General features: G+C 42.1%; 1 protein-coding gene and 1 long non-coding RNA gene across 2 annotated transcripts in view; one reads left to right on the forward strand and one right to left on the reverse strand.

Annotated features, from left to right (window-relative positions):
• LOC121584642 (cAMP-specific 3',5'-cyclic phosphodiesterase 4D) overlaps nucleotides 1-18,366 on the reverse strand; it is a 300,239-nt gene extending 281,873 nt beyond the window's left edge. The window contains exon 1 of the mRNA XM_041900645.2: nucleotides 18,176-18,366. Coding sequence (XP_041756579.2) covers nucleotides 18,176-18,366 — 191 coding nt within the window. The remainder of the gene's footprint in view (nucleotides 1-18,175) is intronic.
• A 2,991-nt stretch (nucleotides 18,367-21,357) lies between these two features.
• Nucleotides 21,358-22,195, forward strand: LOC123492751. The gene is made up of 3 exons (XR_006661872.1): nucleotides 21,358-21,462; nucleotides 21,617-21,899; nucleotides 22,018-22,195. It is a non-coding gene; the product is annotated as an uncharacterized LOC123492751 (long non-coding RNA).
• Nucleotides 22,196-25,098: the final 2,903 nt, after the last annotated feature.

Here is a 25,098-nt window from a genome sequence, read left to right on the forward strand (position 1 = left end):
GGGAGACCATTATACACACTGTCCCCTGGCTAATCACCTTCCTAGGAACAAGGCCCTGGCCTTCTCTCAACTAAAACAATGCAATATAAAGAGCAACACTACACATATTTCTCCCCCCCCACCTCTCTCTGAAATATTCAAACATATAATTATACCTTCTATAAAGATAACTTAAGTCTTCCTCTGTCCCAAGTATGATTTCTTCAGGATTGTTTACAATCTCATAAACAGTAATCATGCTTTTCTTTCTGTCTAGACTCTGAATATCGGGTCTGGATGCATGTTATAGTCCAAGCACAGCTAGGTCAATATTCTCCATGGCCCTGAGGTGAGGTGACACTCATAACTGAAGAGAATATTAGTCCAGAGACAGATATTACGATAGCTCCAGCACTTCAAACAGGAAACTGAGGTGACCTTCTAATATTAGATGTCTTTCCCTCTTTACTTTGCAGCTAAAGTGGATAATTAGAGCAGAAGAATCCCCAGGACTCGGTCTGAATATGGAGCAGCCTTCTGGGCTCCACCACCACCTAAAACGCATCTAGTCAACTCCTGGTATATAGAATGGCTTGAGACCGTTGTGAATGTGTGGATTAAACCAGCGGATGCAAGTATGAGGGACTAGTGAAAATAATGTAGGGTAGGCCTATAACCCTTTTCACACCGCTGAGCCGAGCCAATCCGAGGTGTAGTATTGTGTTGGCCTAGCATATCCACGTTAGTTGCTAGAACTATGCTGGATAGGACAATGTGAAAAGAAAATATCAGAGCCAGTACGGTTTGGGTCGGCATGATAGTGGAAATAGGGTATTTTTGTATTGGGACTGGTGAACTGCTCTGCACAGTCTGCCCTTGTCAGAAATGAACTGTAATTATGTGGTAAGAAATGCTTCCAATTGGCTTATTAGGCCTATAGCTGATATAAAAAGCTTTCATTTATCTACTAGTATGGGATGTGTTGGGTAAAGGAGGGAGTACAAGTGACTACATGGACTGAAATGTGCAATGTGTTATGCCTGCTCGTGTGCTCACAAATTGGCGCTAATGTGAGGCATGCATGTAAAGACACACAAGCAGGTGGGTTGTCCTCTGCTGTGTATTGGTTTATTGGAATACTTTGGCTGTGTAAAGTACGACAGGCTGTCTAACAGCGAGGCGTGATAAAGAATACCATTAAAGATATACACATAGCCTAAATATTATTTACCATAACCTACAGAAAGTAGGCTACAAACAATCATCCAAACAGATCCAACACATAAGCTGCGTTTAGACAGGCAGACAATTCTGATCTTTTTTTCACTAATTGATCAGCTCTGAAAGATATCTCATGTGAAAAGACCTGATGTGGTTGGTCAAAAGACCAATTAGTTGACAACAATTCTGAATTGGGCTGCCTGTGTTAACGCACCCAGGCTAGGCTACAATCTCTATGTTATTCACTGAACATCATTTGAGTGATTAACGTTATAATTGCGCCCCTCACTTTATTTCCTGAAGGGTAGATCAGGGGCGTCTTTTTTTAAGCAGTCATCAATCAAGACATCTATATCATTAATAACAGACAGACTATTGATGCGCAAACGTCCAGTCTAAAAACGAATGAGCAAACCATGCCCTCGCAAATTCATCACACACACACATTTACAAATCCCTCTTTGTCTCGTGGGTTAGATTAATAACGATTCTCGAGTACCGGGATAGGATATTTTTCACATCTACCTAAAAGGCAAATATTTAGGCTACGGAATCAAAACTAAAGCATGTCCAAAGTTCCGACATCTATTTTATGTGTAGTAGCCTATCTTTTCCTCAATTGGTAGCCTACTTAGCCTACTTTTTCGCTTTCCATTGTACACACATGCCCTTCTCATTCTCCTTTGAGACAGAGATAAAGCTGTCCTTACCGTCGAAGTCCTTGGAACGAGGATGGCCATGACATCCGCGATTTCTTCAAACAGGGTCGGTGCCCGGTGTCCACTGCATAAGTTCGGTCCATGGTCTTAGGGCTGAGGTATTTCTCGGTGTCCGAAAATCCTCTTCTCACCCGATTGTTCGTCCGTACTCCGAGCGCGTGGTGGAGCGGAGAGAGCACTGCTTGGTTCTGTTGCCTCCACAAATGTTTAGGTGCTTTCGCGTTTCCACCCGTGCAGCTACTGCTGCTGCCGAAGCTACCGCTGCCAGAGACGAGGGATGCTGTCACATTCCCGCCGGCGGTATCCATCCTAGCTTGCCAAGGTTTTTATTAGACACGCAGTCTGGATAAAAACATGTAAAGTGAAGCCTCGGGACTTTTTCGGCGCCTTGTCTCGGGGCTGTTGCTGCCAAGATGTCTTCTAAAACTTTGTTCTGCTGGAGACTTAAATTAATTCAAATGTGTTACTTTCAACACAGGTTTTTGGTTAGTTTGAAAAGTTGAAATCTGCAGATCCAGGCACTTCTCTGAATTACTTTTAACAGGACAGAGGCATCTGAAGTCAAGCGGTTAAATAATGTGCATTGCCTCATGCTCCAAAATACAGTAGTAGGCAACTCCTGACAGTGACATCCATTCATCTATCCAACAATACATCCATTTGGTGACTAGCCTACTTTGTCATCTTAATAGGACTCCAAACACTATTGCCATCTATATGCCTACTGTGCTAAGAAAAAAAAGTAAATGTTTTTAAATTAACATTTCTTCTTCTGTTATTGCAATATCAGCAACGCCCCGTCCAATGTTACTCTCTCCCTGTCGCTCAGATAAGAACCTGGCTGTAGTCGAATTCAAAGTGCTCCACCGTCTATGCGTACACGCCCATTTCAGCAAGCTTCTGGTGACGATTCCTATTCCGTACTCACCGCAATAGGCCTACGTGGTACGTGGATAAACTACCTTGAGCCTAAAGTAAAATCCATTACTGACGTTTAATATGTTTCCGAAATAAGATGTTCCAAAAGCCGGCGGTCATAACTTTACGCACTCGATGCATAAAAGATCCATGCAGTTGGCGGCCTAAACAACCACTTATCTCACTGTTCATCCCCCATCTGCAGTCCTTGTTAAAGATGGAATAGGAAAGCTGTCACAGAATACATAAAACATGAGACCTTGGCCACCTCCTTTTGACCACAACACAAATGCAGTCCAGAGGGATGGGTAATGTCATGGCTAAAATGGGAATCAAACCAAATGTTGCTTCTCTGATCCTTGTTAATGGAATCAAGGTATGGGGGTATCAAAATGTAAAATAATAAAATTAGAATGTGAATAAAGTGTTCACTCTTTGATCCTTGTTCCTGGAATCAAAACCATGACCTCTGAAGGTGGAAAACAGGAGTGTCTAAATGTGTCTTCTTTATTTATTGTTAAAAATAATATATTGCTACTGTATGCGTTGCACAGTTTTTATTTTATTTTTTTGATCCCCTAAATGCAACTAATAGGATGCAACATTCAATAGATTTCTCTAGTATTAAGATAAAATATTATTTTATTCTTCACTTACTTCAAATGCAGACAGTACAAACAAAATGTATTCAAACTTAGATGAGGATTATGTAATTTTCCACCAAAACAAGGAAACAATAATACAGTATGTTTAATGCCATCTACTTATTTTTAAATATGGTTGTATTTTTTAGGGCAGACAAATTATATTTGTTTCATTCTAGTTCACATTTGTGTTGGAAACAGCGCCGGAGAAGATGGCTGCGGTTTTACAGCCCTCTAACCAATTGTACTATTATGTGTGTTTTTCCGCGTTATTTGTAATTTATTTTGTACATAATGTTTCTGCCATCGTCTCTTATAACCAAAAAGAGCTTCTGGATATCAGGACAGCGATTACTCACCTCGCATTGGACGAAGATTTTTTCTTCAACGAGGCGGCCGCGAAGGATATCATACAGACACCCGACAAGGCCCAAATCCCCGTCATTCGCGTTAGGAAGAGACGGAGATATCGCGGACGAAGAGCGGGGTGCCTTGTAAGGATCCGACGGCGAGCGAGTAAACTGCCTCTTCCATCAATCCTATTAGCCAACGTTCAATCTTTTGAAAATAAAGTGGACGATTTAAGATTACGGTTATCCTACCAACGGGACATTAAAAACTGTAATATCTTATGTTTCACGGAGTCGTGGCTGAACGACAACAATGATAACATTCAGCTAGCAGGCTATACGCTACATCGGCAGGACAGAACGGCCGACTCCGGTAAGACAAGGGGTGGCGGTCTGTGTATATTTGTAAACAACAGCTGGTGCACACAATCAAATACTAAGGAAGTCTCGAGGTTTTGCTCGCCTGAGGTAGAGTATCTTATGATAAGCTGTAAACACACTATTTACCAAGAGAGTTTTCATCTATATTTTTCATAGCTGTCTATTTACCACCACAAACCAATGCTGGCATTAAGATTGCACTGAATGAGTTGTACAAGGCCATTAATCAACAGGAAAACGCTCATCCAGATGCAGCGCTCCTAGTGGCCGGGGACTTTAATGCAGGGAAACTTAAATCCGTTCTACCTAATTTCTACCAGCATGTTAAATGTGCAACCAGAGGGAAAAAAACTCTAGACCACCTTTACTCCACACACAGAGACGCATACAAAGCTCTCCCTCGCCCTCCATTTGGCAAATCTGACCATAACTCTATCCTCCTGATTCCTGCTTATAAGCAAAAACTAAAGCAGGAAGCACCAGTTACTCGGTTAATAAAAAAGTGGTCAGATGACGCAGATGCTAAGCTACAGGACTGTTTTGCTAGCACAGACTGGAACATGTTCCGGGATTCTTCAGACAGCATTGAGGAGTACACCACATCAGTCACTGGCTTCATCAATAAGTGCATCGATGATGTCGTCCCCACAGTGACCGTACGTACATACCCCAACCAGAAGCCATGGATTACAGGAAACATCCGCACTGAGCTAAAGGGTAGAGCTGCCGCTTTCAAGGAACGGGACTCTAACCCGGACGCTTATAAGAAATCCCGCTATGACCTCCGACGAACCATCAAACAGGCAAAGAGTCAATACAGGTCTAAGATTGAATCATACTACACTGGCTCTGACGCTCGTCGGATGTGGCAAGGTTTGAAAACTATTACAGACTACAAAGGGAAGCACAGCCGCGAGCTGCCCAGTGACACAAGCCTACCAGACGAGCTAAACCACTTCTATGCTCGCTTCGAGGCAAGCAACACTGAAGCATGCATGAGAGCACCAGCTGTTCCGGATGACTATGTGATCACGCTCTCCGTAGCCGATGTGAGTAAGACCTTTAAGCAGGTCAACATTCACAAGGCTGCAGGGCCAGACGGATTACCAGGGCCAGACGGATTTCAACATGTCCCTGAGTCTGTAATACCAACATGTTTCAAGCAGACCACCATAGTCCCCGTGCCCAAGGACTCTAAGATAACCTGCCTAAATGACTACCGACCCGTAGCACTGACGTCTGTAGCCATGAAGTGCTTTGAAAGGCTGGTCATGGCTCACATCAACAGCATTATCCCAGAAACCCTAGACCCACTCCAATTTGCATACCGCCCCAACAGATCCACAGATGATGCAATATCTATCGCACTCCACACTGCCCTTTCCCACCTGGACAAGAGGAACACCTACGTGAGAATGCTATTCATTGACTACAGCTCAGCATTCAACACCATAGTGCCCTCTAAGCTCATCACTAAGCTAAGGATCCTGGGACTAAACACCTCCCTCTGCAACTGGATCCTGGACTTCCTGACGGGCCGCCCCCAGGTGGTAAGGGTAGGTAACAACACATCTGCCACACTGATCCTCAACACGGGGGCCCCTCAGGGGTGCGTGCTCAGTCCCCTCCTGTACTCTCTGTTCACCCATGACTGCATGGCCAGGCACGACTCCAACACCATCATTAAGTTTGCCGACGACACAACAGTGGTAGGCCTGATCACAGACAACGATGAGACAGCCTGATAGGGAGGAGGTCAGAGATCTGGCCGTGTGGTGCCAGGACAACAACCTCTCCCTCAACGTGACCAAGACAAAGGAGATGATTGTGGACTACAGGAAAAAAAATAGGACTGAGCACGCCCCCATTCTCATCGACGGGGCTGTAGTGGAACAGGTTGAGAGCTTCAAGTTCCTTGGTGTCCACATCACCAACGAACTATCATGGTCCAAACACACCAAGACAGTCGTGAAGAGGGCACGACAAAGCCTATTCCCCCTCAGGAGACTAAAAAGATTTGGCATGGGTCCTCAGATCCTCAAAAAATTCTACAGCTGCACCATCGAGAGCATCCTGACTGGTTGCATCACCGCCTGGTATGGCAACTGCTTGGCCTCCGACCGCAAGGCACTACAGAGGGTAGTGCGTACGCCCAGTACATCACTGGGGCAAAGCTTCCTGCCATCCAGGACCTCTATACCAGGCGGTGTCAGAGGAAGGCCCTCAAAATTGTCAAAGACTCCAGCCACCCTAGTCATAGACTGTTCTCTCTGCTACCGCACGGCAAGCGGTACCGGAGTGCCAAGTCTAGGTCCAAAAGACTTCTCAACAGCTTCTACCCCCAAGCCATAAGACTCCTGAACAGCTAATCATGGCTACCCGGACTATTTGCACTGCCCCCCACCCCATCCTTTTTACGCTGCTGCTACTCTGTTAAGTATTTATGCATAGTCACTTTAACTCTACCCACATGTACATATTACCTCAACTACCTCAACTAGCCGGTGCCCCCGCACATTGACTCTGCAACGGTACCCCCCTGTATATATAGCCTCCCTACTGTCACTTTATTTTACTTCTGCTCTTTTTTTTCTCAACACTTTTTTTGTTTGTTGTTGTTTTATTCTTACTTTTTTTGTTTAAAATAAATGCACTGTTGGTTAAGGGCTGTAAGTAAGCATTTCACTGTAATGTCTGCACCTGTTGTATTCGGCGCATGTGACCAATAAAATTTGATTTGATTTGATTTGTTGTGTCCAGTGTCATTTCTCCACACGGAGTGATAGGCGGTGGATGGGACCTGGATTGTGACTCGGACTCCTGTCTCCAGACAGGAGAGAGCATGGCCATCCAGCTCCTTCTACCACTACAGGCAGTCCGCCACAATGAAATTGCTTTAGGCACATTTTCAATTGTCAATTTCTTTGTTCTTTATTTCCTTTAAACCCGAGACAGGACTTTCGGTCAAATCGCAGTGTGTTCTTTCCTCCTCTCCCCCTGCTTGGTTCGAGCCCATTACAATGCAAACTAACTGGCCGGGGACTCCAATTTCTTCAATGCCAATAGCATGAATGCAATCTCCTCAGAAATAGGCTCTTGACAGAGCAGTGGTTGCTTTGCACACGATGTTGGTGATGACAGGGGTATGACAGTGGGCCAAAGAGAAAAGAACACTCCAATATACAGTTCCTTCAGAAAGTATTCACACCTTTTTTTCCACTTTTGTTGACCTCGCTTTGTGCACGGGGGCATTGTCATGCTGAAACAAAAAAAGGGCCTTCCCCAAACTGTTGCCACAAAGTTGGAAGAACAGAATCGTCTAGAATGTCATTGTAGGCTTTAGCGTTGATTTCCCTTCACTGGAACTAAGGGGCCTAGTCCGAACCATGAAAAACAGCGCCAGACCATTATTTCTCCTCCACCAAACTTTACTGTTGGCACTATGCATTCGGGCAGGTAGCGTTCTTCTGGAATCCGCCAAACCCACATACGTCCGTTGGACTGCCAGATGGTGAAGCATGATTCATCACGCCAGAGAATGCATTTTTACTACTCCAGAGTCCAATGGCGGCGAGCTTTACACCACTCCAGTCCTTGCCGAGGACAAGCATACCCATAACATGATGCAGCCACCACTAAGCTTGAAATTATGACGAGTGGTACTCAGTGATGTGTTGTCTCAGATTTGCCCCAAACATAACACTTTGTATTCAGGACAAAAAGTTCACTTCTTTGCCACATTACTTTAGTGCCTTATTGCAAAAAGGATGCATGTTTTGGAGTATTTTTATTCTGTACACACTTCCTTCTTTTCACTCTGTCATTTATGTTAGTATTGTGGAGCAGTGGCAATTTTAGCATGTCAATCTTGGTGGGGCGAACTCCCCCCAAAATGTTAAGATGCATGCCAGCAAAGCCCCTACACAACACAAAACCAAACAATACATTAATTGCACTATAACGGTGACAAACGGTGCCCACAAACTGTTAGGGCCTACATAAAGCTGTCCCAACAGCAGAGCTTTCTTTTCAGCACCATGGAGTGAATCCTTACCACTGCTCCACCTGGCTATCAGCGGAGCCTTGTCTGGCAGCGAAACAGTTCATTCAGCCTAATTTACTGCCTTAAAAAAAAATATCGCTGATATGGCTGACTTGCTTAAACAAATGTGGTTTCTACTGACAATTGAGATGTACAAACTATGGCATAAGGGGATGATGAGCAGATAAGAGACAATCTGTAATTTCCATTAAAACATTAATGAGCGAGCTAGGACGGATGTAGTCAATATAACTATTTGTTCAGCACTTTTGAATTGTACAGCAACATAATTCAGAACATGTATTCAGAACAGTATTCTCCCTGTTACTTGATGTGGAATAGAGTTCCATGTAGTCATGGCTCTATGTAGTACTGTGCACCTCCCATAGTCTGTTCTGGACTTGGGGACTGTGAAGAGCCCTCTGGTGGCATGTCTTGTGGGGTATGCATGGGTGAGCTGTGTGCCAGTAGTTCAAACAGACAGCTTGGTGCATTCAACATGTCAATACCACTCACAAATACAAGTAGTGATGAAGTCAATCTCTCCACTTTGAGCCAGGAGAGATTGACATGCATATTATAAATGTTAGCTCTCTGTGTACATCCAAGGGCCAGCCGTGCTGCCCTGTTCTGAGCCAAATGCAATTTTCCTGAGTCCCTCTTTGTGGCACCTGCCCACATGACTGAACAGTAGTCCAGGTGTGACAAAACTAGGGCCTGTAGGACCTGCCTTGATGATAGTGCTGTTAAGAATGCAGAGCATACTTTTTACTTTTTTGGACTCAACTTGTTGTGCTGTACTCACTTGAACAGGAAGGTGGTGCGGTGGGCCTTCGTGGGCAGATTTTGTCATAAAACTTTGTCATCAAAGTCTGGCATTCTCTGGATTTATGGTTCTTTCAAAAAAGAAAAAAAAAAAAAGTTGAATAATGACTTCAGTGATCTTCAGGTCGGAGCTCTAGAAAGAGGCCTGAGTTCCCGACTTGGAATTCCGAGTTGGATGACTGTTCAAAACGTATTTTCCCAGTTGGAGCTAGTTTTTTTCAGAGTTCCCAGTTGTCTTGAACTCACTGAAGTCTGAGATTTCCCAGTTCCAAGTTTCCAGTTGTTTTGAACGCGGCAGAAGTCTTGCTGGATTGACATAATGGCCAATGTATTCAACTTTTTATGGCCCATGGTGTTGAAAATTTATCCTTTTAAGCTTGGAAAAGAGACCCTTAAACCCAGAATTGGTCCACACACCCACTCCACTGAATAGCAGGCTAGTGATTGCTTTGCAACGCTTGCAGTTAGCCACTGATTCCTTCCAAACCACTCATTGTTGAATTTGCGATTTCCAACTTGTTGTGTAATGTTTATGTCCAATAGCCGATGAGCACCAATACGTTTTATCTATAATTTCTCTTCATAATTTCTCTTCATATGACAAGGATTGAAAAGGATTTGCCAGTAGTTTGTGGACTTGATCATTATGATGACTGCTAGCTTGCTAGCTAAGATTTTGAAAGTATAATGTTGACATGATCAGTCCAATCAAAGCTACGGTAGATATAACATGATTTGACGTAATTTTATCTGTGGCCAATGACCTTGAGCCTTCTAGGATGGGCACTTCTAATGTAAATCTATGGCAGCACCCAAGGGGCTTGATTTTTCGAGCTCTACACGTAGATTTTGCGGTGACGTAGTGTCCCCATGAGTGACAGAACACTGAGCCAATCGCGGCGCAACTAGAGAACATTACCAACCCCTACGCTCCTTACACTTCAGTGTTGTGATGCAAAAATTCTAGCAAAATGTATAGTGCATAGAATTAAAAAGGTATTGTCTGACATTATTCATTCTAATCAGACAGGTTTTTTACATGGACGATACATTGGAGATAATATAAGGCAAGTACTGGAAACAATAGAACGCTATGAAAAATCTGGGAAACCAGGCCCGCTATTCATAGCAGACTTTGAAAAGGCATTTGTTAAAGTACGACTGGAGTTTATATATAAATGCCTGGAGCATTTCAATTTTGGAGAATCTCTTATAAAATGGGTTAAAATCATGTATAGTAACCCTAGGTGTAAAATAGTAAATAATGGCTATTTATCAGAAAGTTTTAAACTGTCAAGAGGAGTAAAACAAGGTTGTCCACTATCGGCATATCTATTTATTATGGCCATTGAAATGTTAGCTATTAAAATCAGATCCAACAATAATATCAAGGGATTAGAAATCCAGGGCTTAAAAACAAAGGTGTCATTGTACGCTGATGATAAATGTGTTCTTTTAAATCCACAACTTGAATCCCTCCACAGCCTCATAGAGGATCTAGATACATTTTCTAACCTCTCTGGATTACAACCAAATTATGATAAATGTACTATATTACGTATTGGATCACTAAAAAATACCATTTTTACATTACCATGTAGTTTACCAATAAAATGGTCTGATGGTGATTTGGATATACTCGGAATACATATCCCAAATGAAATAAATGATCTCACTCCAATGAATTGTAATAGAAAGCTAGCAAGAATAGATAAGATCTTGCTACCATTGAAAGGTAAATACCTGTCTATTTGTAGAAAAATCACCCTGATTAACTCTTTAGTATTATCCCAATTTACCTATTTGCTTATGGTCTTGCCTACGCCTAGCGAACAGTTTTTTAAAATTATATGAGAAAAAATATTCTGTTTTATTTGGACGGGCCTATTTATATAATGAATATGAATTCGGAGGACAGAAAATATTAAATATTAAAGCATTAGACCTATCACTAAAAGCTTCAGTCATACAAAAGTTATACTTAAATCCGAACTGGTTCTCTAGCAAATTAGTAATATTGTCTCAACCCATGTTCAAGAATGGCCTTTTCCCCTTTATTCAGATTACAACCTCTCACTTTCAGTTATTTGAAAAGGAAATCATCTCTATTTCTAAAACAAGCCATAGAAAGTTGGTTGCAATTTCAATTTAATCCTGCACCGTATTGAGGGGAGGATGGATGGGGCCATGTATCGCGAGATCTTGGACAACAACCTCCTTCCCTCAGTAAGAGCATTGAAGATGGGTCGTGGCTGGGTCTTCCAGCATGACAATGACCCGAAACACACAGCCAGGGCAACTAAGGAGTGGCTCCGTAAGAAGCATCTCAAGGTCCTGGAGTGGCCTAGCCAGTCTCCAGACCTGAACCCAATAGAAAATCTTTGGAGGGAGCTGAAAGTCCGTATTGCCCAGCGACAGCCCCGAAACCTGAAGGATCTGGAGAAGGTCTGTATGGAGGAGTGGGCAAAAATCCCTGCTGCAGTGTGTGCAAACCTGGCCAAGACCTACAGGAAACGTATGATCTCTGTAATTGCAAACAAAGGTTTCTGTACCAAATATTAAGTTCTGCTTTTCTGATGTATCAAATACTTATGTCATGCAATAAAATGCAAATTAAATACTTAAATATCATACAATGTGATTTTCTGGATTTTTGTATTAGATTCCGTCTCTCACAGTTGAATGTGTACCTATGATAGAAATTACAGACCTCTACATGCTTTGTAAGTAGGAAAACATGCAAAATCGGCTGTGTATCAAATACTTGTTCTCCCCACTGTAATTGCAGCATTACCGCAAAAATGGAAGAGGAAAGTGAAAGGGGGAAAAAGTAAGGAACTTGTCTGTCGGCCTTGGTTTAAAGACCATAATTGGTTAAAGAAAATTGTGATAAATAAAAAAGTATGCCAGTTTCATTTAAGGACCAAACGATTTACAGCCGTCCCATATAGACTGCAAAATATTTGGGAAGAGATTTTTGACGTAACGATTCCATGGCATAGTGTTTATGAACTGATATGTAAAACAACCCTGGATTCAAAACATATAATTTTCAGTTTCTTGGCAATTTCTCGCATGGAATAGCCTTCATTTCTCAAAACAAGAATAGACTGACAAGTTTCAGAAGAAAGTTATTTCTTTCTGGCCATTTTGAGCCTGTAATCAAACCCACAATTGCTGATGCTCCAGATACTCAACTAGTCTCAAGAAGGCCAGTTTTATTGCTTCTTTAATCAGCACAACAGTTTTCAGCTGTGCTAACATAATTGCAAAAGGGTTTTCTAATGATCAATTTGCCTTTTAAAATGATAAACTTGGATTAGCGAACACAACGTGCCATTGGAACACAGGACTGATGGTTGCTGATAATGGGCCTCTGTATGCCTATGTAGATATTCCATTAAAAATCAGCCGTTTCCAGCTACAATAGCCATTTACAACATTAACAATGTCCACACTGTATTTCTGATCAATTTGATGTTATTTTAATGGACAAACAAATTGCTTTTCTTTCGAAAACAAGGACATTTCTAGGTGACCCCAAACTTTTGAACGGTAGTGTATATGTACAGTATGTATATGTATTTATATGCATGTGTATATGTATGTGTACAGTTGTGGTCAAACGTTTAGAGAATAACAAAAATACTAATTTTCACAAAGTCTGCTGCCTCAGTTTTGATGATGGCAATTTGCATATACTCCAGAATGTCATGAAGATTAATCAGATGAATTGCAATTAATTGCAAAGTCCCTCTTTGCCATGAAAATGAACATATTCCCAAAAAGACATTTCCACTGCATTTCAGCCCTGCCACAAAAGGACCAGCTGCCATCATGTCAGTGATTCTCTCGTTAAGACAGGTGAGAGTGTTGACGAGGACAAGGCTGGAGATCACTCTGTCATGCTGATTGAGTCAGAATAACAGACTGGAAGCTTTAAAAGGAGGGTGGTGCTTGAAATAATTGTTCTTCCTCTGTTAACCATGGTTACCTGCAAGGAAACACGTGCCGTCATCATTGCTTTGCACAAAAATGGCTTCACAGGCAAGGATATTGCTGCTAATAAGATTGCACCCTAAATCAACCATTTATCGGATCATCAAGATCTTCAAGGAGAGAGGTTCAATTGTTGTGAAGAAGGCGTCAGGGCGCCCAAGAAAGTCCAGCAAGCGCCAGGACCGTCTCCTAAAGTTGATTCAGATGCGGGATCGGGGCACCACCAGTGCAGAGCTTGCTCAGGAATGGCAGCAGGCAGGTGTGAGTGCATCTGCACGCACAGTGAGGCGACGACTTTTGGAGGATGGCCTGGTGTCAAGAAGGGCAGCAAAGAAGCCACTTCTCTCCAGGAAAAACATCAGGGACAGACTGATATTCTGCAAAAGGTACAGGGATTGGACTGCTGAGGACTGGGGAAAAGTCATTTTCTCTGATGAATCCCCTTTCCGATTGTTTGGGGCATCCGGAAAACACCTTGTCCGGAGAAGACAAGGTGAGCGCTACCATCAGTCCTGTGTCATGCCAACAGAAAAGCATCCTGAGACCATTCATGTGTGGGGTTGCTTCTCAGCCAAGGGAGTGGGCTCACTCACAATTTGCCTAAGAACACAGCCATGAATAAAGAATGGTACCAACACATCCTCCGAGACCAATGCCTTTTCCAGCATGATGGAGCACCTTGCCATAAGGCAAAAGTGATAACTAAGTGGCTCGGGGAACAAAACATCAACATTTTGGGTCCATGGCCAGGAAACACCCCAGACCTTAATCCCATTGAGAACTTGTGGTCGATCCTCAAGAGGCGGGTGGACAAACAAAACCCCACAAATTCTGACAAACTCCAAGCATTGATTATGCAAGAATGGGCTGCCATCAGTCAGGATGTGGCCCAGAAGTTAATTGACAGCATGCCAGGGTGGATTGCAGAGGTCTTGAAAAAGAAGGGTGAACACTGCAAATTTTGACTCTTTGCATAAACTTAATGTAATTGTTAATGAAAGCAATTGACACTTATGGAATGCTTGTAATTATACTTCAGTATACTATAGTAACATCTGACAAAAATATCTCATAACACTGAAGCAGCGAACTTTGTGAAGACCAATACTTGTGTCATTCTCAAAACTTTTGACCACGACTGTATGTATGTATATGTATATATATATTTTATATATATATTTGCAAGAAAATAAAACACATGGAGGATTGGAAGTAATGCAGACAATTACATTGATGGAAGTTACAATCTATCTGCAATATCAAAGCTGATCTACCCCCCATTTTTTAAAATAATAATAAAACAAAATATATAAAAAATAATATATATAAAATAAACCTACGCTCCACTCCGTATTTTCCGCTGGCTGCCCCACCACCACAGAAAGCAATGAGCTAGACTGAAACATCTGCATTTTGGAGCTGCCTTACTCAAGAAAGCAAAATAGAGACCATGTTTGTATGCGGCTTTATTAACTCAATATTTTTTTTTCTTACATTGTTCGCAAACTGATATGTGACACGTATTAATGCGAAAATAACATGCAAAACAGGCCCCACCAGCCCTGAATGACGGGTCGCCACTGTTGTGGAGTAACTACAATGTTGTTGAAACATCCTCAGGTATCTCTTATCACAACCATAAAACTCTGTAACTGTTTTAAAATCACGATTGGCCTCATGGTAAAATCCCTGAGCAGTTTTCTTCCTCTCCGGCAACTGAGTTAGGAAGGGCCTGTATCTTTGTAGTGACTGGGTGTATTGATACACCATCCAAAGTCTAATTAATAACTGCATCATGCTCAAAGGGATATTCAATGTCTGTTTTTTTTTTTTTTTTACCCATCTACCAATAGTTGCCCTTCTTTGCAAACCATTGGAAAACCTCCCTGGTCTTTGTGGTTGAATCTGTGCTTGAAATTCACTGCTCGACTGAGGGACCTTACAGATAATTGTATGTGTTGCGTACAGAGATGGGATAGTCATTTAAAAATCATGTTAAACACTATTATTGCACACAGAGTGAGTCCATGCAACGTATTATGTGACTTGTTAAGCACAGTTGTACTCCTGAACTTATTTAGGCTTGCCATAACAAAAGGATTGAATACTTATTCACTCAAGACATATTCAATTTTTCATTTTTTATTAATTTGTAAACATTTCTAGAAACATAATTCCACTTTAACATTATGGGGTATTGTGTGTAGATCAGTGACAGAAAATCTCAGTGTAATACATTTTAAATTCAGGCTGTATCACAACAAAATGTGGAAAAAGTCAAGGGGTGTGAATACTTTCTGAAGGCACTGTAAAAAGTGTTTGATCTGTCTCCATCTGTCCCGATCTCCGTCTATCCATCTCCCCTGAAGTGAACGGTTCCTTCCTCCACTTCTTTTTAGTATTCCAGTCCTGGTATGGTAGGCTAGCTGTAACCTATCCCAGTTCAGACACTTCACTCTTTCATTGTTCAAATGACACATTAACTTGAACTTGGAAGCAGTAAGTTGTCTGCCTTCCAGTTTTCTTCTTCAACCCTGCTGAATTATAAATGAACCAAGCCTTAAGCTGAGCTAAGACGTCATACAGAATGGTCTTTGTTAGAATTCTCAAATATTTTCTCCCCTGTGTCCATAGGGAAGGGAATACAAGTCATAGCAATTAATAATTATATGATAAAGGGCCTGTTCTTTACTTACTTATATTGATCAATTCTGAGAAAAAAAAAGCAATGATGACATACCACACCATAATCTTAGCTGTGCTAAAATTGCCATAAGACACACCCTTCGGTGTCCTATTGTTTTAATATTGGACTGTAGCCAGCAGTCTTATAGACGATCAAGCCAAGGGCATTGAATCAACCAAGTGTTTCCAATTACATACCCATAGATGTGCTTCTGTCTTTGAATACCTACGAGGAAACAGCACTGACATCATTGTCAAGAATAGAATCCATAGAACATTGAAATAGATTATAGGATGACAGCTCTCTCCTGTATTTGTGTTCTTACAGGTGGTGACGTGGTCTACCCTACTTTCTTAAAAGTGACAGAATAGTTGCTTTGCAAAAGAGTCGGGCATGCCCACATTACAAAATACTGAAGTATACTATGTAATAAATACTGTAGTATTCATTGTAGTATACTGTAGTTTACTTTAGTATTTGCAGTTAACTATAGTATAAACACTGTAGTAAAAGAAAAATGTAGTGTATACTATAGTAATTAATGTAGTGTTTTTGTGGATTGTAGTATACTGTAGTATTTACTGTAGTGTTTTTGCAGACGTTATTGTGGTATTTACTATAGTGTTTTTGTTTTATTATCTCTGACATAGAAGTGGAGGCTTTGTCCTTCAGGAAACCTACTAGAGAAACACTAAAAGAGGTAATTTTCCATAATCTGTAGGTAGGTAGGACTGAGGTCTGAATGGATAGTTCAGAGTTTCTGCTCTTTTCTATAACCTGTAGGGAACACAATACCAATTCTCACTTATGGGTGGAACAAATTGCGATATGGGGGAGGGGAATGGGCAGGGTATATGCAAATTAAATACTGTAGTATTTACTATAGTTTAAAAAGTGTTGTGTTTTTGTGGACTGTACTGTTTTTGCGGACATTACTCTAATATTTAGTAAAGTGTTTTTTGTGTGGATAACAATGTAGTATTTACTATAGTATTCTACAGTATATCACAACATGATATAATATCTATCTGGATTAATGCATTTTGACATGCTGGAACATTGGTACAAACGACATCATCGTCTTCAGCAGAGGAAGAAAGTGACATGACAGGATGGTTGGATGGAGAGCCATTGTGTCAAGCCATTGGACGGTGTAATATATGTACGTAGCTTGTTGTTGATGAAGAAGACACTGCTCTCCGATGCAGATCTTCATGATCAGTGGAGTGAGGCATCATAAAGCCCAGGGACTCTGTCCATTCTATGAATTCTAATTACATGGTCCTACATCTTCTCTCTGTCTCATATTACAAAGACATTGACTGGCCACCGAGCACCTGCCAAACTTGATGTGTTCTCAGATGCCCTGATCAAATGTAGAATTGGGAATGACTTTCATCTGCAGGAGCTGGGGGGGTGGTTCTTTGTTCACATGCTTTTGGCTGTACTTTAGGTTTGGGTTTGTTTTTCCCCTTACTTACACTTACTTACTCCTCCTCATCACCTATGGGATATAAGACTACAATGAGCTACTGTTTTTACCCTTACTATCTGTGGTCCCTGAGAATTCTTCTCAGACATGGGCTACTTCTGAATGCAAATCTCTCACTTTGTGAAGCTCAGGTAACTTTCAACTGACCTCATAGCAGATGGTAAGTTGTGCACTGCAGACTGCAGAGGGCTTAGCTTCCCCAAACCTTTCTTAATACCCTGCTCTAACTTTGTTTAGACTGTTCGATAGTATGGTGGTGATGGCTGTGTGCTTTGAATCCCATACAATCATAGAACTCTGACTGATTAGCCTGTATTATGGCGGTGTTCCCCAAGTGGTTGCCTTATAGGATCTAGGGAGGCTGTATATAACATACTGAAAGATTGACATACAAAAATATGAGCTTTTTCTAATTTTCTTTCTTCCAGTCTTGTTTTGGACTGGTGCCTTAAGGGGTTTTGCTGAATGACTACGCTCTACCACCTGTTGAACCCTCTGCTCCACCAAAGGGCCAGAAATAGCGTAAAAACACAATTCTGTGAATTGATGTTGATTTGTAAGATGGATACCATATGCTGCCTTGTTTGTTCCTGTAGAGTTCTTTTGTTTTGTTAATCATTGCTTTTTAGAAGAAATGGAGACAAAATATTTCCCAGATCTGTATGATGAAATCAGTCAATTACAGTGCTAGCAAAGATAGCTCTATTAGAAATACACTGATGAGTCAGACTTAAGTAGACAAGTGAGTCAGGGTTCACTTCAATAAGTGCCGAAAACACACAGAAAAAAGGGCTACATTTGTCATCCAAAAGAAAGCACTCTTCCTAGACTACCTGACAGTCTAAACATCCCTTATGGTAGTTTCATTTGTACAAAACTAGCATGGGAACACACACATACCCACACACACACACCTCACCTGCTGGTGTCGGCTGAGGTGATGGCGATAAGTGGCGGGGGTGCGTAGGGGCAGTGTGGTCGGTGGCGTGGGACCGTGACAGTGTCTGGTTCAGGTTTGTGGTTGCAGTAGTACTGCTCAGCCTGCCTGAAGGCCAGAGGATGCAGCTGGACAGTGCGGCATGACAGCCTCCGGACCAGGAAGGGCTCCATACAGGAGACTGGCCCCGGCTCTGGAGAGTCTGATGAATCATCTGACACCTGGGACAGAGGAGAGGAGAGACAGGCGTTCAGGGAGGGATATACCTGGGAGAGAGGAAAGGAGAGACAGACAGTCAGGATGGAGATATACCTGAGAGAGAGGAGAGACAGACAGGATGGAGATATACAGTACCAGTCAAAAGTTTGGACACACCTACTCATTCACGGGTCACTATTTGTACTATTTTCTACATTGTAGAAAAACAGTGATGCCATCAAAACTATGAAATAACACATATGGAATCATGTAGTAACAAAAAAAGTGTTAAACAAATCAAAATATATTTTAGATTTTAGATTCTTCAAAGTAGCCACCCTTGCCTTGATGACAGCTTTGCACACTCTGGCATTCTCTCAACCAGCTTCATGAGGAATGTTTTTCCAATAGTCTTGAAGGAATTCCCACATATGCAGAGCACTTGTTGGCTGCTTTTCCTTCACTCTGCGGTCCAACTCATCCCAAACCATCTCAATTGGGTTGAGGTCGGGTGATTGTTGTGGCCAGGTCATGTGATGCAGCACTCCATCAATCAATCAATCAATCAATCAAATGTTATTTATTTTACATCAGCAGATGTCACAAAGTGCTATACAGAAACCCAGCCTAAAACCCCAAACAGCAAGCAATGCAGATATAGAGCACGGTGGCTAGGAAAAACTCCCTAGAAAGGCAGAAACCTAGGAAGAAACCTAGAGAGGAACCAGGCTCTGAGGGATGGCCAGTCCCCTTCTGGCTGTGCCGGGTGGACATTATAACAGTACATGGCCATTAAGGCCAGATTTTTCTCCAAGATGTTCAAACGTTCATAGATGACCAGCAGGGTCAAATAATAATCACAGTGGTTGTAGAGGTTTCAACAGGTCAGTTCATCAGGAGTAAATGTCACTTGGCTTTTCATAGCCGGGCATTTAGAGGGTGAAATAGCAAGTGCGGTAGAGAGAGAGAGAGTTGAAAACAGCAGGTCTGGGACAAGGTAGCACGTCCGGTGAACAGATCAGGGTTCCATAGCCGCAGGCAGAAGAGTGGAAACTGGAGCAGCAGCACGACCAGGTGGACTGGGGACAGCAAGGAGTCATCAGGCCAGGTAGTCCTGAGACATGGTCCTATGGCTCAGGTCCTCCGGGATGGGAGGGAGAGAGGGAGAGAGATAGAATTAGAGGGAGCATACTTAAATTCACACAGGACACCGGATAAGAGAGGAGAATAACACCAGATATAACAGACTGACCCTAGCCCCCCGGCACATAGACTATTGCAGCATAGATACTGGAGGCTGAGGCAGGGGGGGTCGGGAGACACTGTGGCCCCATCCGACAATACCCCCGGACAGGGCCAACCAGGCAGGATATAACCCCACCCACTTTTCCAAAGCACAGCCCCCACACCACCAGAGGGATATCAACAGACCACCAACCTACTACCCTGAGACAAGGCTGAGTATAGCCCACGACGATCTCCTCCACTGCACGAGCCTGAGGTGGCGACAAACCGGACAGGAAGATCACGTCAGTGACTCAACCCACTCAAGTGATGCACCCTTCCTAGCGAAGGCATGGAAAGCACTAGTAAGCCAGTGACTCAGCCCCCGTAATAGGGTCAGAGGCAGAGAATCCCAATGGAGAGACAGGAACCGGCCAGGCAGAGACAGCAAGGGCGGTATGTCGCTCCAGTGCCTTTCCGTTCACCTTCGCACCCCTGGGCCAGACTACACTCAATCATAGGACCTACTGAAGAGATTAGTTTTCAGTAGAGACTTAAAGGTTGAGACAGAGTCTGCGTCTCTCATAAAAATGGAGCTCTATAGGAGAAATCCCTGCCTCCAGCTGTTTGCGTAGAAATTCTAGAGACAATAAGGGAGGCCATGCGTCTTGTGACCGTAGCGTACGTGTAGGTATGTATGGCATAACCAAATCGGAGAGATAGGTAGGAGCAAGCCCATGTAATGCTTTGTAGGTTAGCAGTAAAACCTTGAAATCAGCCCTAGCCTTAACAGAAAGCCAGTGGCTAGCACTGGAGTAATATGATCAATATTTTGGTTCTAGTCAAGATTCTAGCAGCCGTGTTTAGCACTAACTGAAGTTTATTTAGTGCTTTATCCGGGTAGCAGGAGAGTAGAGCATTGCAGTAGTCTAATCTAGAAGTGACAAAAGCAAGGATTAGCTTTTCTGCATCATTTTTGGACAAATCGTTTCTGGTTTTGCAATGTTACGAAGACGGAGAAAAGCTGTCTGTCTTGTTTTGTATGCTTTGTACAAAATAATAAAATGCAGGACGACAGGATATTTATAAACGTAGCTCTTTATTACAGTTTTTTACGATTGTTTACACACTAAAATTAAAATGTCCACACAATTAGCAAAATTGTACTCCAATGAGCAAAACACCTCCACAGATTTGCACAACATTACACTAGCAATGTCCGACTCACCCTTTTTGCAAAACATTACACACAGTGATTTGTAAAAACTCTACACACATTTTCACACCTGTAGACACAGATAAGGATCGTGAGGTTACTTCCTTGTAATTACAAAGCACTCGGATTGCCAATTACCACACTAATGAACGAATTGGATAAACACATCTACCAGGTGTGGAAGCACACATGTGCTAATTTGAAAACCCAGCACTCAGGTGTGCTATAAAAGGCAGCAGGTGAGTTCACCTGTCTTCAACAAAAATGGAAGGAGTTAGAAGAAGAAGAAGAGTGAGAATGAGAGGGGGAGCTCAAAGAGGAGATGAAGGCGGTAGAGGAAGAGGAGAAGGAGGTAGAGGAAGAGGCATAGGTAGAGGAGAAGAAGGTAGAGGAAGAGAAGGAGGTAGAGGAAGACACCTAGGTAGAGGAAGAGGTGAGAAGGACTTGAAGAGTTGATAGAACCTGAACAAAGAAGACGAGGACCAAATTTGACTTGAGAAATCCGGTAACACTTGACTGACCATGTTATCAACCATGGACTGACACTGATGGAAGCTGGACAAAGAGTTCAACCAAATCTCAGCAGAAATACTGTTGCGTCAGTAATTCGGACATTTCATCGAGAAAACAGGTAAGCTAACCACACAGTATACATTGAAACTGAAGCTTGTATAATCAATATTGTTTACTGTGACATTTGACAGTAGGCTGCATATATATATATATATATATATATATATATATATATATTTATTTATTTTTTATCTTATTTTGTTTTTACATAGGATTGAGGGTCGAGGACACCAAGGTGGAAGGGGCCCTATGTTTAGTCGTGCACAAGAGGCCGCCATTGTGAACATGGTTTTGGCCAATAATTGTATCAGGCTACGAGAAATCCAAGCCAATATCATCAATGATGACAATATTTTCAATAACATCCAACGAGTCTCTCTGTCAACATTAGGTCGAATCCTAAAGAAAAATCAAATATACATGAAGCAACTGTATCGGGTACCATTTGACAGAAATTCAGAGAGAGTGAAACATCTGCGCAATGAGTATGTGGAGGTATGCATTGTTCATCTGACTATGGTGTGGTATCATGCACTGCTCATAATGTTCTGTCACAAAAAAATACTGTGCTATAGATATTGAATAGCATCCTATTTTCTTTAATGTGTTTCAGAGAGTCTTGCAAATGGATGCTGCTGAAATTCAACATGAATTTATATATGTGGATGAGGCTGGATTTAACCTTGCAAAAACAAGAAGAAGAGGGAGAAATGTAATTGGGCACAGGGCAATCACCAATGTGCCAGGGCAGCGAGGGGGTAACATCACCCTTTGCGCTGCTATCACACAAAATGGGGGTCCTCCACCACCATGCAAATCTGGGACCCTATAATGCAAATCTGATACTTGCATTTCTTGACCGATTGCATGAGATTGTCACAGCATTACACCAAGTGGACCAGATGCGGTACATTGTCGCTTTGGGACAATGTCTCATTTCATCGGGCTGCTCTAGTCCAGAACTGGTTCCATGATCACCCTGATTTTGAAGTTTTATACCTTCCCCCATACTCCCCCTTCCTGAATCCTATAGAATAAATTTTTTTCAGCGTGGCGGTGGAAGGTATATGACCTGCGGCCTTATGACCGTTTGCCCCTCATTCAGGCCATGGAACAGGCATGTGATCTTATTGAAGCAGCTTCAGTGCAGGGGTGGATTCGTACACATGGCGATTCTTCCAACGGTGCCTTGCCAATGAAGACATAGCCTGTGATGTGGATGAAATGTTATGGCCTGATCCAGCCAGACGGAGAGACGGATAGTTACAGTATTCTTGTTGCTTTTACAGTAGTTTTCTTTCATTTCTGTTTACTTTTACTTTACTTTTTCTTCAGAGTCAAAGTGTATGTACTGTAATTCATGCAGTAATTTTTATTTGTCTACGGATTTTATTTGTTTACAGTAATTGATATCATTGTTGGTTGATTACTGTAACTGATTATGGTAAGAAATACTGTAAGTATTGAAATAAATACTTGAAATATTCAGTCTGCAGCATCAAGTGTTGTGCAGTGCTTGGTAAGGTTATAGTAGGCCTACAGTATTTGTCTACATTCTCCTTATATCTCAAAACAAATCATGAATAATGTTGTGAGTTTCTCACTATTTTTTGTCACCTAAATTATCTCTCACATACAGTAAGAATGTCTGGCCAAAAATCTTTTTTTTTTTTTTTTTTACAAATGTGTTTTTTATTTATCACAGCAGTGTGAAACTGGCTGCAATAGTGTATGATCATTGATGACTGTGTTGGTTAAATGAAAACAAATAGCATTTTCACAAATATGTGTATATGTTTTGACTGAAGTGTGTATGTTTTGACTGAAGTGTGTCATTTTGCAAACAATCTAGGAATTTTGCTAATTGATTGTGGTGTTTGGATAATTGTGATTATGTTTTGACAAAAAGAACTCTGTTTTCAAAATCGCGTGTAAACAATTGAAAAAAACTGTAACTAGCTATAACTGGCATGTCCATGTGTCTCTGGCCATTATCATCTTTAGAATGACCTCACCACCTGGGTGGTCTTAACCAATCATAGCACAGTATGATATGACAGTATAATGCATCCAATTACAATTCAGTATGCTGACACATATGAATATTACATCCCCCTTCTTTAAAAAAAAAGAAAAAATATGTAGAACAATAAAGCGTTTCTTTTGAATATATGCTCTGTAGTTTGAACTCGAGGTAAGTAACCATTTAAACATAACAGACAAACAATGATTCAGCATACTGTTACTTTTAGAACAAATATTTCTCAGCAACTCAGCTTTTCACTGTAGCAATGACATCTCAACATATCAAACAAATACAATACCAAAGCATTTCAAGTTAACTTTCAATAACAAGTTTACAGTCTGGAAACTCTTTTAGGGCAGCGATCCGCCTACACCCTTTGACATTTCACAGGTCTAGGACAGCTCTAGGCTTGACCTCTCTTCCTGACCTTGTGTGATATGAAGCTGAGCATGCTTCTGTGTCAGTCAACAGTTATTGTGGTGTTGCAGGTAAGTATGGTGTATGTTGTGTTGTGTCTGTGTTTAGTCCATCCCGTTCTCTTTCAGGGGAAAAGTTCATCTCGTTAGTGTGTTGTTCTTTTGTGTTCAGTAGGTGACGACGATTGCGGCGGTACACCGCTCCTTCTGCGGTGCGAACGTGATATGAACGTTCAGTGTCAGCTGGTTGGATGACGACTGCTGGCTTCCAGTAGCCATGCTCCTGGATTCTAACTGACTCTCCGTCGTTCAGTGGTGCCAGTGGTCTGGCTGACCTGTCGTAGTATCGCTTTTGCTGCTGTTGTCTCTGTGCACGTTTTGCATGCACTTCCTTGTAGCTGACGACCTCAGGTTGCAGCTGCTGGTTGGTGCTGGGATGGATTGAGCGAAGTCTGCGGCTCATCAACAGCTGGGCTGGTGATTTGAAGTTGTCAACTGGAGTGTTGCGGTATTCAAGGAGACTGAGGTAGGGGTCTCTCTTGTCTGCTTTTGCTTTGTCCATGAGTGATTTAGCGATCTGCACAGATTTTTCAGCAAGGCCATTACTTTGAGGGTAATGTGGGCTTGTGGTGATGTGTGTGAACTCCCATGCTTTTGTGAAGAATTCAAACTCATTTGATTTGTAACAGGGCCCATTGTCAGATATTAAAGTCTCTACAATGCCATGCCTGGCAAAGGCTGCTTTCAGCTTGTGTATCACAGCTGCAGATGTGGTGCTGTGAAGCTTGTCGAGTTCGAAGTATCTGCTGTAGTAGTCCACTGTTATAATGTAGTCCTCGTTGTTCCACGTGAACAGATCGGTTGCCACGACCTGCCAGGGTCGGTCTGGGATACGGTGAGGTAACATTGGCTCTTTGGTGTTCGAGGGGCGTCGTTCAAGACAGGTGGGGCATTTACCAACCATGTCCTCTATTTGTTTGCACATTCCGGGCCAAAACAAAATGTCCCGTGCTCTCTGTTTGCACTTTTCCATGCCCATGTGTCCAGCATGGATCTTTGTCAAAATCTCTTCTCTGAGACTGGTAGGAATGATGATTTTCTCTCCTTTGAAAATGATTCCGTTGATCTGTGATAGTTCGTCACGATGGTTCCAGAACTCTGAGACGCTCTGAGGGCATTTTCTCCTCTCCTCAGGCCATCCTGACTGTATGACTTTCCTCAGCTGTGTGAGTTGTGTGTCTTTTTCGGTTTC

Source organism: Coregonus clupeaformis, chromosome 16 (genome assembly GCF_020615455.1).
Source record: "Coregonus clupeaformis isolate EN_2021a chromosome 16, ASM2061545v1, whole genome shotgun sequence".
Taxonomy (NCBI): Eukaryota; Metazoa; Chordata; class Actinopteri; order Salmoniformes; family Salmonidae; genus Coregonus; species Coregonus clupeaformis.